The 16,597-nt window shown below is 52.3% G+C and overlaps 2 protein-coding genes and 3 pseudogenes across 9 annotated transcripts in view; all 5 read right to left on the bottom strand.

Moving 5' to 3' along the window:
- The window catches only part of LOC119843336 (butyrophilin subfamily 1 member A1-like), a 1,931,986-nt gene that overhangs the window by 1,715,495 nt on the left and 199,894 nt on the right, over positions 1–16,597 (bottom strand). The gene's annotated exons all lie outside the window — the stretch shown is intronic.
- LOC119843350 overlaps positions 1–16,597 on the bottom strand; it is a 389,996-nt pseudogene that overhangs the window by 216,313 nt on the left and 157,086 nt on the right.
- Positions 1–16,597, bottom strand: part of LOC119843304 — a 218,056-nt pseudogene that overhangs the window by 44,386 nt on the left and 157,073 nt on the right.
- LOC119843286 (zinc finger protein 260-like) overlaps positions 1–16,597 on the bottom strand; it is a 111,553-nt gene that overhangs the window by 3,939 nt on the left and 91,017 nt on the right. For 2 of the 8 annotated variants that reach the window (XM_043496667.1, XM_038372448.2), the window contains exons 2-3: positions 1,465–1,552; positions 813–939 (exon numbers count right to left, since the gene is read on the bottom strand). The exons of 2 other annotated variants lie outside the window; for them this stretch is intronic. In XM_043496667.1, the coding sequence (XP_043352602.1) occupies positions 813–939; positions 1,465–1,488 (151 nt within the window). In that variant the 5' untranslated portion in view covers positions 1,489–1,552. Of the gene's footprint in view, positions 1–812; positions 940–1,464; positions 1,553–4,084; positions 4,281–12,078; positions 12,238–16,597 lie in introns of those variants that run through there. 4 more of the 8 variants (XM_043496666.1, XM_043496665.1, XM_038372451.2 and 1 more) reach the window with 4 other exon arrangements.
- LOC122456624 lies at positions 10,140–12,069 on the bottom strand (annotated as a pseudogene).

Below are 16,597 nucleotides of genomic sequence, written 5' to 3'. Positions count from 1 at the left end.
ATGCCCTGTCACCCATTCCCACCTTCTGGCAAACAGAGGCTAGGGACACCATCCCTGCCCATCCTGGCTAATAGCCATTGATGGACATGTCCTCCATAAACTTATCTAGTTCTTTTTTGAAGCTTGTTATAGTCTTGGGCTTCACAACATCCTCTGGCAAAGAGTTCCACAGGCTGACTGTGCGTTGTGTGAAGAAACACTTCATTTTGTTTGTTTTAAACCTGCTGCCTATTAATTGCATTTGGTAAATCAGGCAAGGTCAGGGAGCATGGAGTCTTGGTAGAGTATTTGTCACAAGGAACATTCCCTGAGTTTAACCTGACCCTACATGGGACTGTAGTAACTCAGACCCCTTGGGAGCAGATGACATAGGGGGAGGGGGCGGGGGTGTTGTCACGCCCTCACTAAGAGTTCTCAGGGTAGATGTGCTCTGGGGGACTTGCTGGCACACACAGCTCGGGTATTGAACTCTTGCCTATTTCCTAAGCTGCAGAACCTAGAGCCCTCCCCATGGATGGAACTTGTCCCAGGAAGGAAGGTGAACAGTGTGTGAAAGAGAAATAATATAAGCAGAACGATACTCTGCTTCTGGCCTCTTGAAAGCTGGAGAGATGGGGATGAATTAGTATGTCCATTAGGTTTCTAACTCCCTTGTTGCCTTGAGAGGGGTGTGTAGATGAAAGTGTCTCTCACACTGGAGCTGTGGACCTCGTGACCCTCCCCACGAACCAAGGGACCAGAGAAGAATCTGATCAGAGTTAGACACGCAGAACCCACAGCTTCTAATAGCTAAGAACTCAGGAATCCCTTACCCAGTGAGGTCACTGTCTCATAGATCTCCTGCATGACGTCCCTGTAGAGGGCTCTCTGAGCGGGGTCCAGCAGAGCACCCTGCCCCTCAGTGAAATACACAGCCACCTCCTCGAAGGTCACCGGCATCTGAAACATCAGTTTCCCCCACTCAACACCTGCTGCCCCAGCCACAATCCCACTAGTCACAGGGGAGGAGGCCCAGAGAAGCAGAATCCCACCCCCACCCTGCTCAGAGCAGTCAGGAGGCTTCAGGGGGTGGGAGAAGGTGAGAGCTCCTTGTCTCCCCCAGCAGACAGAGCAGGGCAGGATCTTCTCATTTCCCTCACGCCTTCCAGCCACAGGCTGATACGGGAAGCAGAGCTCTGAGCCGGGGACAGGGACAGGAATCCCGACAGCTTCCCTTCGTATTTCACAGCAGCCTCTGGCCAGTGGAGTCAGGCTCCAGCACTGGGAGTCTGGCCAGTTTTCCCAGCCCTGCCCGGGGGGTGTTTCCTGTTTGAGAAATGGGGAAAGGTTCCCCGCCTCCTCCACCCGCCAATGGGCCTGTTCAGAAAATCAGATCCCAGGTTGATCATATCCCAGCAGGTTTATCACAGCCTGCCCCTCCCCCTGTACAGCAAATCCCCCTGCAGCTCCCTGAAAATCCCCTACCTGAGCTGGCTCCATCACAGCCATTTCCCTTCCCTGTCCCCTGGAAGACGGGACAATCTGGAGTGAAACGTGGATGTGATTCCTCAGCCTGTCAGGGCGAGAGGGGCGATGGGGGAGGTTTCAGAAGGGGCTTGAGTCCATTTCACACCCCGATTCCCCCCAGGCTCCCTCCCTGCAGACAGACGCTCTGGACTCTGCCACACTGGGAAAACCCTCAGTCACTTTATTACAACACAGACCCGGCCCCTTCCACCAGCACTGAACCCCTGGGACACTTTTAAATGCCCCCAGGGACAGAGTCTCTGAAACAAATGCTAGAAAAGAGCAGAATCAAATGAGCCACTTTAGGGGATTTCCCCTGATATTGGCCCTGAGGGCAGCGCATCCCCCAGCAGTGCGGGGACTGGGCAGAGGCAGAACCTGTTTTTAACTCTGTCAGCTCCTCCCCTTGTTCCCAGGAGAGTCAGGCTGCCCAGGGGTGATGCAGGGAATGGATCCAGGCGGGTCTGGGAGCTGGGAACCTCCCTCCCCACTTCTTGCTCCTGCTGCCGCTTTCGGTCTCACCATTCCCCTTCCTGTCTCCTTCCCTCTCCCCTCTGCCTCGGAGAACTGGGGACTGTCCCGTTCCCATGGGCGTTTGCTCTCCAGTGTGAGCCTGGCTCTGTCACTGAGGGCAGCAGCTCTGCGACCCACAGACACAGGGGGAGCCCTTCCCGCTCCAGTACAAACTCAGCAGCAGGTCCCTGTCCTGCCTGGCCCCAGCCCTTTCCCCGGGGTCTCTTCCCTCGCTTGGAGGCTCTGGCTCAGGAGCTGATATGGGCAGAGCCTGGGGCTGCTGCGGGGGCTGGTTCCAGCCATGGTTAAAGTCCCCACTCTGGCTGAGCCCAGAGTGGGGGTTAATGAAGGCCTCTCCCTGGCACAGACCCAGATGGGGAGCAGCAGTTTCACACTCTGGGCTCTCAGGTAGAGGAGGCAGCAGTGTCTGACCCAGGGACCTCAATTCAGGGGTTCTAATATTAGGAGCAGAGAGAGACACGCACCAGCTGCCTCCTCTCCCCGAGCAATAATTGGAGTCCTCTAGTGGCAACAGCTAATGACTGAGCCTCCCGATCCTGACCCTGCAGCCCCCAGGGACAGGCAGGCAGAGGCTGATTTCATTGGCCCATCCACACTCCCCATCTGCCAGAGCCAGCAGTGACTCTGGTCTCACACCGGTGAGGCTGAGATCTGAATGCTACCCGGAAATCAGGCCAGGGCTCTGGGCAGCCCCGAACATTCAGGAGACAGACCCCAAAATCATGAGTGTGTCTGAAAATAATCAACTGGGAGCAGAGTGTGTATGTGGGAGGAGTGGGTCTGGATATTTCCCTTGTAGCTTCTGAGCCCTTAGGTGGAAGGCTCCATCTACCCCCAAAAGATCATTGACTATTTGTGCAAAGAAAAGGAGGACTTGTGGCACCTTAGAGACTAACAAATTTATTTGAGCAGAAGCTTTCGTGAGCTACACGATGCATCCGATGAAGTGAGCTGTAGCTCACGAAAGCTTATGCTCAAATAAATTTGTTAGTCTCTAAGGTGCCACAAGTACTCCTTTTCTTTTTGCGAATACAGACTAACATGGTTGCTACTCTGAAACCTGACTATTTGTGGTAAAAGATTTCCCCCCTGGCTTCTGGGTGGGGCAACCCCACACCCTCTCCTGCCCCATGGGGTGGGGGAGCTGCCCTTGTATCTCTCCCAGACCCCTGCCCTGTTTGTCTCCCTTCCCCAGCCAGTCTGCTCTTGCTCTCATAGTCTCTCCCCAGCCTCCCCTCCCCACATCCCCCCCTTTCCTTCACAGTGCCCCCCCCAGAGTTTCCTTCTGTTGCAGCCCTGTTCCAATCCGCCCCATAAGTTTCCCCTGATTCCCCTGCAACACCACATCCTCCCCTCAGCGCATTCCCTGCCCCCATCCCATCCTGCCCCCTGCATCCCCATCCTGCCCCTCATACATCCCTGTTCCCCCCTCAGTCCCCTCTTATCTACACACACAAACCCACCCCCACCCCTCTTTAGAAGCCTTCTGGTGTAGTGTGAGAAACTGCAATCTCTAGCAACTTGCTACTTGGGGTGCACTCAGCATCCGATGCAGTGAGCTGTCGCTCACGAAAGCTTGTGCTCAAATACATGTGTTAGCCTCTAAGGTGCCACAAGTCCTCCTGTTCTTTGAGCACGCTCAGTAACATCTGCTGAAGCCACTGCCCTTACTGGGCACAAGATTCTCTGGATTGCTTTTTACAGGGGTGGCAAAGGGGGCAAATCGGAGGAGGAGGGTGGCCAGGGTCTGAGCAGGGGGCAAAAATTGACTGGTCGGGGAGGGGTCAAGAAGCTGGGGGCAGGGTTAGGATAGGGGCTGAAAGGCGAAATCGGGGCTTCAGCCCAGGGGTGAGGCGGTGACGGAGGGCAAAACCCCGGGCTGAGGGGGTAACAGTTACCCCGGTGGACTGAGACACCCTCCTTCCCCTCAACCCCATAATTCTCCCACTGCAGCCTGACTCCCCTGTATCGACCCATCCTCCACTCCCCGCCCCGCCCTTCTTTAGCCTCCTCCCCCCGCAGCCCGGGGGCGGGTCTCTCTCACCTTCCCTCCGAGCGGGGCCCCCCGGGGCAGGGGCCGGGCCGGGGGCTCTGCCCTGGGGGAGGCTCCCGGGGAGCCGCGGGAAGGGCCCGGCTGGAGATTCCCCTCTCCCGGCTGCAGCCAGGGCTCCGGGCTCCCAGCACCAGCCGCCGGGGCTCGGGGATCTCGCCGGGAGCCAGAGTCGCCGCAGCGGCTGCGAGTCACTTCCCGCGGCCGGGCCTGAGCCCCGCGATCCGCCCCCCTGAGCCACCCCCCAGCCGCTCCTGGGTCCTAGCGACCCACCCACCGCGATGCAGCCCCCCCGCCCCAGACCCTGCCCCCTGGGGGCCCCACCTGCCCTGGGCACGGGCAGCTCCTCCCCGCATTAAGGGAGCGTCCTGCATAGAAGCCAATGTACCATTGGGCGAACAGACAAGAGACAATCCCAGAGAGCGGGGAGAAGGGGGGGTTGCTGTAAACACTGGGGATTGTTCCAGAGAGTCCCCAATGTCTACATGGACACAGGGATGATGGGGGTCCTGGTCCTGGAGAGGCAGCCCAGAGATAGAGCTGTAGACCACGTTTCTCGGGGGCACTGACACTGTGTGTGATTTTCTCTCCTAACAGACGGGCACAGGGAGCAGTTGGCCAGAGCTGGTTCTTGTCTGCACCCCACACTCAATGGCTACCAGCCCTGGGCCGGAGCTACCAGCTCTGCTCCCCTCACTCCACCGAGCTGTCAGAGCTTTGCCACCAGGTTTCCTGGAGTTATTTATGGAGCTGGATTAATCCATCCCTGGGCTTTAGCCAAAAGACCTTCGTGTCTGCTCCCCTACACCAGGGATCCCCTCTGCCCCTCTCCCGGCTGGCTCCCCCGTGTGGGCACTGACCGCAGCTCCCTGTAGCACACCTGCATATCAGCGGTGAGGCTTTAGCTAATCTGGTTCAGAGGCTGGTGCTCTGCCCACTCAGGTTTGGCCCCATTAACATCCCCCCCCAAATAGGACAGGGAGCATGGCATGGGGGACAAAATGGAGTGAGCTGTGTTGTGACCTGGTGCATGGGAGGTCATGTTTCCACTCGCTCAATTTTGGCCTCATGCAAACCCCCTCCAAAATGGGGTGCAGGCCTTGGGCCCTAAGCATATACTTAGGTTGTCCATGACTTAATTCAGCCCTAAAAGCACTTGATCTGTCCCAGGCTGGGGGCCTACAGGGGAGTTATTCAGTCGCCGTTATGTCCAGAGGGATCTAGTCCCTGTTCAAAGAGAGGAGGCTGCACTCGTATAGTGGATGTTTTGTCCCAGAAAGGGGTACCTGTTCTTCCCCAACTCACTGGCTAAAGTGACCCCCATTCAGTTTGGCCTCAAAGAAGGAAGAGGTGTGACAAAGTGGGAATTTTCTGTAATATTTTTGTATAAATAGTGTGTGTTTCCCCTATATGTGGCATTGTTAACAAGGTGTCCGGAAAAGGTTGTTTACTCTCTGCAGAGACCCAGCTGTGACTGATGCCTAGATGTCTGGGCTCCATGCCCATAGAGAGTCTGAGAATACAATGGCCACTTGAATTGCCCAGACACTTGGTACCTAGCACCTAACAACTGTGGATGGCCCTCCTCCCCTCCGCAGTAAGCCAACCCTGTTTGACCAGCTGGAGAACAAAGGGCTGAGGAGGAGGACAGGGAACAAGGTCTGCCCAGGGACAAGAACAAAGGACTGAGGAGGGCCCAGGTCAGGGGTTGTTAAGTATGGGCTGTTGGAGGCTTAAGACTTTCTGGAACTGGGACAAAAGAGAGGCTGGAGGACTGTGTGCTCTAAGCTGACCAAGATGGACCATGCTGTAATTTTCTGATCTCTGTGCTAACCACGGATGCTCTATGTCATTCCATGGCGCCTACCAGGGCATCTATATGCACCCACCGACTGAGAAGGGGGTGCTTCTGCCGGACAACCCACCGCCCAGGAGCGCGGCCGCTGGACCACCAGACGCCGAAATGCCGCTGCTTCTTGATGATGCCGCTTCTTGGCGGCATTTCAGCAGCTGGTCATCTGGCGGCAGCCGCACTCTTCTGGGAACATGAATATGCTATAGCAACGGAAAGGTTGGGGACAACTGCTCTATGTCTTCCAGAAATCTAATAACCCCTCCTGCTTTCACGACACTGGCTGAGAGTCCACTCAGATGCTGAAGGTGGGAGTGCGTCGCTCCCTTTGGGTGTACAAGTCTTTCTCTGGTGTCCAACTCAGGTGGACTTGCTGGGTGGGAAGGGAGCTGAAGGTTTGGTGAAACTAAGTGGCTTGAGGTCAGGAAAGAGTGAGACCCGCAGAGCGGGGCTGGCACACTGCAGAGGTCCCCGTGGGGACTGTTCCAGAGCACTGGATTGGGAGATCCATGGCAGGATCTGTGTCTCTGTGTTTTATCCGGGGTCACATGCTGCTGCCTCCTCCCTTGAGATCTGGGAGCCTGAACTGAGCAGCTGCTGCTCCCCAAGCAGGGTCTGTGCTGGGGAGAGAACAACTCTGCAGGCCAGTGGTGGGGCACCCACCTGCGGGGGCGGGGGCAGTCCTCTTTTCCATGGACTCTAATGACTCCTCCAAAGTGTCACAGGTTCAGCAGGAGAGATTAAGGGACCCTCACATCAGAAGATCCCATGCCCAGTGGTGAGAGCCCTGGGAGCCCCCTGTTCAAATTCTTTCTCCCCATCAGGCAGAGGAGGGAATTGAACCTGGGCCTCCCACATCTGGGTGATTATTCTGACCCCTGGGCTACATGCTTAAGGGAGGGATCTCTCTCTCTCTCTCACACACACACACACACATACACACAAACACACACACACACGCTCCTCTGGCTGTTTTGTGCAGCTTGACATCAGCCTAACTCATTCTCACAGGCAGGCACCTAAGCCACCTGACTTCAGCAGAGAGGTTCCCAGGGGTACATTCGCAGGCAGAAAGAGGTGCTGGGAGGCTGCTCAGTGCACCCAGGGCTGGGATTCACCTCACTTCCAGCTGCCTCCGATGCCAGGAATCTTGCCTGTGCCAGCTGGGTGTTAGCCCCAACCACAACCAGCCTCTCAGCCACTGGACTGCTCTCCCCTGGGCTATACCAGCCCTACAAGCTAATAGACCCACTACTGCCCCCGAGCCCTTCAAAGGGTACCCTTTTGGTGCCCAGTCCCCTATCATGGGATACTCACAGAAATCCCTGATCTGCAGTTCCCCGAGGACCCCTCTGACCCTGAGAGCATCCCAATGCCAGAGGCCAAGGGTCTCCCTGATATTTAGCAATTTCAGATGGCTTAACCAGCCCAACTCTCTATTGCCATAATAAGAAAAGGAGTAATTGTGGCACCTTAGAGACTAACAAATTTATTTGAGCATAAGCTTTCGTGAGCTACAGCTCACTTCATCGGATGCATTCAGTGGAAAATACAGTGGGGAGATTTATATACACAGAGAACATGAAACAATGGGCATTATCATACACACTGTAAGGAGAGTGATCAGCTGGTAATAGCTCATCTTAAGTGATCACTCTCCTTACAGTGTGTATGATAATACCCATTGTTTCATGTTTTCTGTGTATATAAATCTCTCCACTGTATTTTCCACTGAATGCATCCGATGAAGTGAGCTGTAGCTCACGAAAGCTTATGCTCAAATAAATTTGTTAGTCTCTAAGGTGCCCCAAGTACTCCTTTTCTTTTTGCCAATACACACTAATGGCGGCTGCTACTCTGAATGTTGCCATAATGTGGATCTAAAAGGTGCCATGTCATATAGCATTGGAAAACTACAAACTCGCCGCTCAGTGATATTCTTGCATGAGGTACGTGTGGGCGATACATGAAGAATTGTAAATATATATGAGCAGGAATATGTTCTTAAAAACCTGGATGTCAGGCTTAAGTCACCCTGCCCCAGACAAAGGAATGTGGTTCTTCTGCCTGCCTGAACCTGTCTGCAATGTAAATGGAGTGAGGGCAATGAAATTATATTTACACCAAGGGGAGACAATGTCAACCAATGTGGAAGATGCACTTCACAACTCTAAGAAACCTTCCTGCCTCCTGAGGCAAGGTCATTGAACTCTGGAAGCTATAACCAGTCCACAAAACCAGCTTGACACACATTGCTGGGCAGATCCAAGTGGGCTGAGCTCCTGTACACCTGTGAAAAGTGGAATCTTCCAGCCAAGAGGTCTGAAGGTCCCCAGATAATGAATCTAGGCGAGAAACCTGCTGAGACACAAGGCTCAGATTCACTGAAGATAAATGTAGACACTAGAAAGCACATTTTGTGTGTAACCTCTCCTGGCTCTTTCACACTTACTGGGCATCCCTTAATCCTAGGTTCCATGAGCATAAATTCAATTTTAGTTTTACAACAAACCATCTCAGTGCTGTGTGAGTCCTCAGCTAACTAACGGGGTGGGGCTGTGTGCTGTCTCTTTAAGAGAGCAGCAGAGTTACTAAAGTTCTGTGAGTGCTACATTCAGGAGGATCTGACCCTACACAGGTGGTGACAACCCCTCACTGGTCTGGGTTGAACTCCACAGCTCCACAATGGCACTAGACCAGTTTCATCTGAGACCACCGCTCTGGGTATCAAGCTTGAATTTGCTGATAGTAAAACAAAAGGAAGTTTATCTTGAGAGAGAGGAGAGCTTTAAATAGAATCAACGGGGAGGAATGGAAACAAAAAATTCAGAAAACTGGGACAAGGGCCTACACTGATTAGAAGTTACATTTTCTATCTGATAAAAAAGATCCTCACCCGAAAGGTCAGTCTTTCACAGCGTCTGCTAGCCCCAAGAAGCCAGCCCCCAGTCTTCTAGGAATATCCCGCTTCAGTGACTGGATGCAGAGTGTCCTGTGACACACTGAATCAGTCTTTTCTCTTTCTTCCCACCCAGGGCGACCCCCTCGCTGTCAGATCCTCCTTCTCACTGTCACAACCTTTCAGTGTTTATAGTTCAGCTTTGATGGTTTTCCATTCATTTTCTAAATAGGTGCTATGGTGGACAGTGGATCAACCCATTGTGTAATGGGCTAGCCAGGGAAAACTCCCTCCAATTTAAATGGGCTGTCACCAAGACCAGTGATTCCCTGATGACTCACTTTCACTCCAACACCATAAGGGGATAACTTTCAAGATAGTTATGTTATTATTTCTGTATCACCCATACACACCTCTCACAATATTTATGAGTATCAACACGTTATAAGCTTTCAGGAGAGATCTCACATGCTACTTCTTATGGATAAATACTAAGAAAACAGTGCATTAAGCGTAGTGAGTTTGCCAGGTGTGAGACAGGAGTTGCTTGTATTGAACAAAAAGAAAAGGAGTACTTGTGGCACCTTAGAGACTAACAAATTTATTTGAGCATAAGCTTTCGTGAGCTACACTAGCTGTAGCTCACGAAAGCTTATGCTCAAATAAATTTGTTAGTCTCTAAGGTACCACGAGTACTCCTTTTCTTTTTGCGAATACAGACTAACACGGCTGCTACTCTAAAACCTTGTATTGAACACTGAGCCTTTTGCCCATGGGCCTTTGTGGAACATGGGCCTATGTGGAACATGGGCAGGGCCACAGCCTGAATTAGGGGAGGTTTAGCCTTTCCTGGCCTTTGATACCCATCGCCCATGACATCACATCCAAGAGACAAACGCCATTGCGTTGGGTGTACGGCTTCCCTTTGCTCAGCTACAACTAAATGAAAATGTAACACCATGCGGCAGCTCCCCCTCCCTCCCCTCGGCCCGGGGAGCCGTGCAGCAGCTTCCCCCTTGGCCCAGGCAGCCGTGTGGCAGCTCCCCACCCCAGCTCACCTTTGCTCCACCTCCTCCCCCAGCACGCTGCTGTGGTTCCCCTTCTCCCGCCTCCCAGGCTTGCCGCTTGCGGCGCCAATCAGCTGATTGGCGCCGCAAGCCTGGGAGGGAGAGAAGCAGAGCGGGGCGGTGCTCAGGGGAGGAGGTGGAGCAGAGGGGAGCTGGGGCAGAGAGTAGTTCCCCTGCGTGCCCCCCCATTACTTGCTGCAGGCGACCCTCCTCGCACCCCCTGCCCCAGCTCACCTCCGCCCCACCGCCTCCCCGGAGCGCGCTTTTGGCCGCCCCCAACTACTCGGCACCCTTGGCAGCTGCCTAGTTTGCCTAGTGGTTTCACCGGCCCTGGCTGTTATTAAAGCTTTTCTCACATTCCAAGCATTTATGGGGCTTCTCTCCAGTGTGAATTATCTGATGTGTAATAAGGGCTGATCTGCGACTAAAAGTTTTCCCGCAGTCCAAGCATTTATGGGGTTTCTCTCCCGTATGGATTCTCTGATGTGTAACAAGGGCTGATCTCACTTTGAAACTTTTCCCACAGTCAAGGCACTCATGTGGTCTCTCTCCTGAGTGGGATCTCTGATGGGTAACAAGGTTTGACCTCTGAATGAAACATTTCCCACATTCAAGACATTTATAGGGTTTCTCTCCCGTGTGCATTCTGCCATGTATATTAAGAGATGATCTCTGACTAAAGCTTTTCCCACACTCAAGACATATGTAGGGTTTCTCTTCCGTGTGCATTCACCCATGTTTAATAAGGGATGAACTCTGACTGAAGCTCTTCCCACAGTCCAAACATTTATGGGATTTCTTTCCTGTGTGGATTGCCTGATGCATAATAAGGGTTCATCTCACAGTGAAACTTTACCCACAATTGAGACATTTAAAGGGTTTCTCTCCCATATGCATTCTCTGATGTGTAATAAGGGCTGGTCTCTGACTAAAACTTTTCCCGCAGTCCAAGCACTTATGGGGTTTTTCGCCTGTGTGGATTCTCTGATGAGTGATAACGTTTGATTTCTGATTGAAGCTGTCAGTCAAGCTGTCAATGAAGCCATCTGTCAAGCTGCGTCCACAATGGGGCTCAGGTCGACTTAATTATGGTGCTCAGGGCTCAAAACTTTGCCTTGCCCTGAATGATGCAGTAGATGGATCTGATTGTTCACATAGCCCAGGCCTTAGAACACAGACCTGGCCCCTCCCAGCAGGCTCCACCCACCAACACTTCCAAACCCCCCCAGCATCAGAGCTGGCACAGTTCAGGGCAACTGCCCCTGTATTGCCGCTCAGTGGTCCAGCCAGGGCACCCACTGGGCCCCACCCCAGCGATCGCCTCTCATGCGTGGAGACCAAGTCTTCCCTAGGCCATGTCTACACTAGCACTTATGCAGGCAAAACTTTTGTCACTCAGGGGTGTGAAGAAAGCTCTCCCGCTGACACAGCAACTGCCGCTCACTGAGCTGGTTTTATTATGTAGACGGGAGAGCTCTCTCCTGTCGGCGTAACGTGGCCACACGAGCGGTCTCAGAGCAGCACACTTGTGCTGCTGCAAGTTTGTATGTGTAGACAGGGCCCTAGGAAATCCATCGCACTCGTACTGTTCCCAAAAGGCCTTTGAAATCCCTAATATCTCCCAGAGACAGCATCAGTCCCGTCTTCCCCCAAGGACTCCCATACAACCGCAAAGCAGCCCAGAAGCAGTAGCATTTTCAATACAAGGGACTCCCAAAATGCTTACACGTAATTCAATAAGAATTAGAATCATAGAACCATAGTGTCAGAAGGGACCACAAGGATCATCTACTCTAACTCCCTGCCAAGATGCAGGATTTGTTGTGTCTAAGCCACCCAAGGCAGAGGGCTATCCAGCCGCCTTTGGAAAACCTCCAGTGAAGGAGCTTCCACGACCCCCGAGGCCTCTGTTCCATTGTCCTACTGAGATTTTTCCAGAGATTTAATGTAAACCTGTTATGCTGTTGTTTGATCCCATTGCCTCTTGTCCTGCCCTCTGTGGCAAGAGAGACAACTTTTCTCCAGACGTCAGCCTCCTCTCCTCCCTTAGCAATAACCAGAGCCCTCTAGTCTGATGGCAACACCTAATGAATGAGCTGCCCCAGACTCCCCCGGCAGCCCCCAGGGACAGGCACGTAGAGGCTGAACTCATTGGCCCATCCGCACTCACCCCCTGCCAGAGCCAGCAGTGACTCTGGTCTGACACCGGTGTGGGTGAGATCTGAACCCATGGCACAGGGAAGCTGCCATTGTCTCTCTCACCACCCCTCTTCCTTCTCATTGCCTCTGTCTCTCCCTTTCCCAGCCAGCCTCCTCTTGCTCTCACATTCCCCCTCCGGCCTCCCCAGTGCCCTCTCCCCCATCACCCCCTTTCCTTCACTAGATCCCACCACCCAGATTTCCCTCTATTCCAGCTCTGTGGGCTCCACAATTCCCCCCTCTACAGTGATCCCCCTGCGTTGCCTCATCCTCCATGCAGCGGGCACCCCCTGCCCCCTGCATCGCCCTTCAGCCTCTGCACTCGCCACACATCCCTGTTCACCTGTAAATCCCCTCTTGCACCCCCTTCTTCACACATCTTGCGGCTCCCACCCGCTTTTGTCCCCCCAGGTGTGGTTGTCCCAGACCCCAGAGCACACCGGGAGCTGGCGGCAGCTTTCCGGAGCCCGGGGCAGGGAATCGCAGCCGGCTCCGCGGGGAGCAGCCCGGGGCCAAACCCTCCCCCTGCAGCCCGGGGGGTGATGGGGGGCGGGTCTCTCTTACCTTCCCTCCGAGCGGGCCCCCCCGGGGCAGGGGCCGGGCCGGGAAGGGGGCCCTGGCCGGGCTGGGGGCTCTGCCCTGGGGGAGGCTCCCGGGGAGCCGCGGGAAGGGCCCGGCTGGAGATTCCCCTCTCCCGGCTGCAGCCAGGGCTCCGGGCTCCCAGCACCAGCCGCCGGGGCTCGGGGATCTCGCCGGGAGCCAGAGTCGCCGCAGCGGCTGCGAGTCACTTGCTGCGGCCGGGCCTGAGCCCCGCGATCCGCCCCCCAGAGCCGCCCCCCAGCCGCTCCTGGGTCCTAGCGATCAACGCACCGCGATGCAGCCCCCCTGCCCCAGAGCCTGCCCCCTGGGGGCCCCACCTGCCCTGGGCACGGGCAGCTTCTCCCAGCCCTATGTAGGTATCCTGCGTAGAAGCCCTACATCAATGGGGGGACAAAAGGAGACGTGCAGATCCCGGGGGGGGGAGAAGGGGGGTTTCTAGGGAGACTCCGGTTGTTCCAGAGGATCCCGGGGTGACGGGAGCCGGGGACACTCTGTGTGTGACTCGCTCTGGTAACAGACGGGCACAGGGAGCAGTTGGTCAGAGCTGGTCTCTTGTCTCCACACCAGGCTCACTGGCCCCCAGCCCTGGGCAGGAGCCACCAGCTCTGCTCCCCTAGCTCCAGTCATGGAGCTGTCAGAGCTTTGCCCCTGGGTTCTGCTGGTTACCTGTTGGTCCAGATGAACCCATCCCTGGGCTCTATTTAAACCCCTTCATCTCTGCCCCCCTCCCAGGGATCCCCTCTGCCCATCTCCCGTCTGGCTCCCCCATGTGGGCACTGACTGCAGCTCCCCGTCGGGCACCTAGATGTCGGCAGCAAAGCTCCTGTTGCTCTGGGTCAGGGACTGGTGCTCTGCCCACTCAGGATTGTCTCCTTTTCCCCCCTCCTCATTTTCCAATTGTCACCAAAATCATCCGCCTTCTCCTGATGGCTGCCTAGAAAATCTCCTGAAATGTTGGAATTGATCAGATGCAGCCATCGGAACAGACCAGTGTCATAGGGTTAAGTGCAGGGCCCAGGGATTTCCCTACATCCCCCCCATAGGAGTGTTTACCCCCCCTGAATTTCCCCAACCCCCCACAATTTTGTGAACTAGTTACATAGGGTGTTGCCAATTTAGTGATTGTTTGGAAATTTGAATTAAAATTGAAACATTAATACACACTTTAAAAGCATATAAAGTGTATCATAAAATACGTGTATCTGAAAAAGTATAATAGATTTGAAAAATATGAACATAGACTAGCTTCCTTATACAGCTGTTGTTTTTTGTGACAATGTCAGTGCATTCATTTCAGTAATGTTGGCCAACCTAATAATTTCAAATTATGATTTATAAGCAAAGTCTAAATGAACTCTCCCTGACAGCTAGTGATGAGCTGGGGTCTGGAGGGAAAGGCTTCAGAACCAGATTGTATTTACATTCACACCTAATCTACCTAGGTATCCAGCAAATAGGGCTGTGTTGCCCAAGTGATAGATTTTGGCTGGGATTGGGTTACAAATCATTTGAATGTGGGGGGTAAAGAAATGTTGTTATTCTTATTGTATGAATAAAGGGCAGTAGAACTGTACTTAGCCTCTGCTGATTTAGGGCATCAAGAGAGAGGGTGGGGACAGGTGTTTTGCTTGATGGTCTGCCTGAGTCACAAGTACTATTTGACCTGTCCCTCTCCATTGTATAAAGACAGAGCTCTTTAGGCTCCATAGATAGTCTTTTGTTTTGTTAAGTGACCACTACAACTTAAATCACTGATAATCAGGTGTAAGTGCTTAGACCTGCTGTGGGACAGTGTTTCGGTGGAAGAGATGGCCCAGTCTGCACTAGCAATGAGGTTCCTCCACTGAGAGCTCAGCTGAAATCACTGAGAGCTGGGTGGAACCTCAAGAGACCAACTCACAGAGGTCACAGTGGCAGGTGGCAGCAGAAGGTGATGGTGCAGGCCCATTGGCAACAGAGCGATGGAGTGAATGGTGGCACAATGAACAACAGTGGCTACAGTGAACAGTGAACAGTTGGAGGAATGAACGAGGTACCTTCTTGCCCCCCACCTGGGAGGTGAACTCATGTGAAAGCATCTCTGAACTCTGAATCTCTACTGACCAAGGACAACACTGGTGAGTGTTAATGAGGCTGTTAAGAATGCTGGAGACACAACACAGTTCATGCGAACAAACATGGCCGTAGCATCATACTTTCTATTTAAGCAAGAGATACCACACACTACAAACTGGAGGCCAATGATAAGTGCATGGTCATTTGTTCATCCTGAAGTGGAACACTGGTTCCAAACAAGACCAGCAAATGCTCACTATCTTTCTGCAAGAAAATCAACTGACTGGCTAGATGCAGGAGGTGCAACAGGGAAAGACTCAACAGTTGAAAAAGTGAAGAACTCTCTCTTCACATTCAAAAAATGTGCATACATGGCTGATGAATGCACCAATGCAAATGGGCATCAAGTACTAAGTCACTGTGTACGTTATCTTGATGTCAGTGGTAGGCCAGTAGATGCATTTCTAGATGTTCATGTTATAGAAGACAGACTGGCTGCATCTGTGACAACCCACATCTTAGAAGAGTTAAATGCTTGTCAGTTGGACGACAAACAGAAGGCTGCGTGTGCATTTGATGAAGCTTCAAACTTCTCTGGAAGACATGGTGGAGCACAAGCTTTGTTCAGAGGAAAGTGTAACCCTAATTTCTCCTATACAAACTGCAGAGGTCATCTATTCCAACTAGCACTAGTACAAGCTGCAGACTCTTCAAAAGACATTTAAAAAGCTATAAATGTAATGTCTTCATTATATTCTTTTTTCAGCAAGAGTCCAAAAAGACTGAATATCTTGGAAAATGTAGAAGATACACTGGGACTGAAGTTCAAATTAGTCCAACCTAGGAAAACCCTCTGGCTTTCTCATGAGCAATCCTTGGCTGTTGTCTTAAAATTACTCCAGCCATTATTACTGGCTTTGGAAAGTATCTACCAAGATGAGATGGATCTAAGTAATGAGGCTGGTGGATTACTTTTGCTACAACGATCTGAGAAGACTATTGCCATTCTCTCTCTTGTAAGTCTACTGTTAAAACCACTTGGGTCATTAAACAGTGCCATCCAGGCATCTGCTATAACAGTCGTAGATCTTTGTCCAGCAATAGAAGCTACATTTGGATCAACCAGAGAGCTATCCATTGGAAAACTACTGGAAGAAGCAAAGACTTCAGTCCAGAAGTTGACTAATGAAGGCATTTATATTGAATCCTTAAGTGAAGAGGACAAGTGGTGTTTGTTAAGACAACTGAAAAAGTACACAGACTTGATTCTTAAAAATCTACAGCAGCAACTTCTAGATTCTACTCAACCTCTACGTAGCTTTTACAGATCCCTGTCTTATAAAACACCGACAGTTGAGTGGAGTGAGGCACTACCAGCAATGGGGCTCTCGTGGGACCAGGACAGAATAGAGAATTTGAACACAGAGTGGAATATCATATGACGAATGAATGAAGATTTGACAAACTTCTTTTTTATCATCACTAGGGGCTCGACCTGATCTTTGTGCTGTGTTTCCTGGGCTGAAAGAAATAAGAATTCATCTCTTGCTACTCCCAGTCACAACAGCTACAGTTGAGTGTTCTTCTTCATCATTGAATAGAATTTTGTGTTTTGAAAGAAGTCGCCTTCTGCCTGATCATGTGAATGAACTAATGAGCATATCAATTGAAGGAATGGAAGTACTGGACACACAAGAAGCCACCAAAGATGAATGCATTGCATTCAAGAAGTTCATTAACAGAGTTGTGCAAAATTATAACAAGAAACCAAGAAGGATGGAGATGTAGTATTTCATAGAAGGCTTGAGTAGCCAACTTTAATTTGTGTGATGATT

This window comes from Dermochelys coriacea, chromosome 14 (assembly GCF_009764565.3).
Source record: "Dermochelys coriacea isolate rDerCor1 chromosome 14, rDerCor1.pri.v4, whole genome shotgun sequence".
NCBI classification, from domain to species: Eukaryota; Metazoa; Chordata; order Testudines; family Dermochelyidae; genus Dermochelys; species Dermochelys coriacea.
This window is presented reverse-complemented; position numbering and strand designations above follow the sequence as displayed.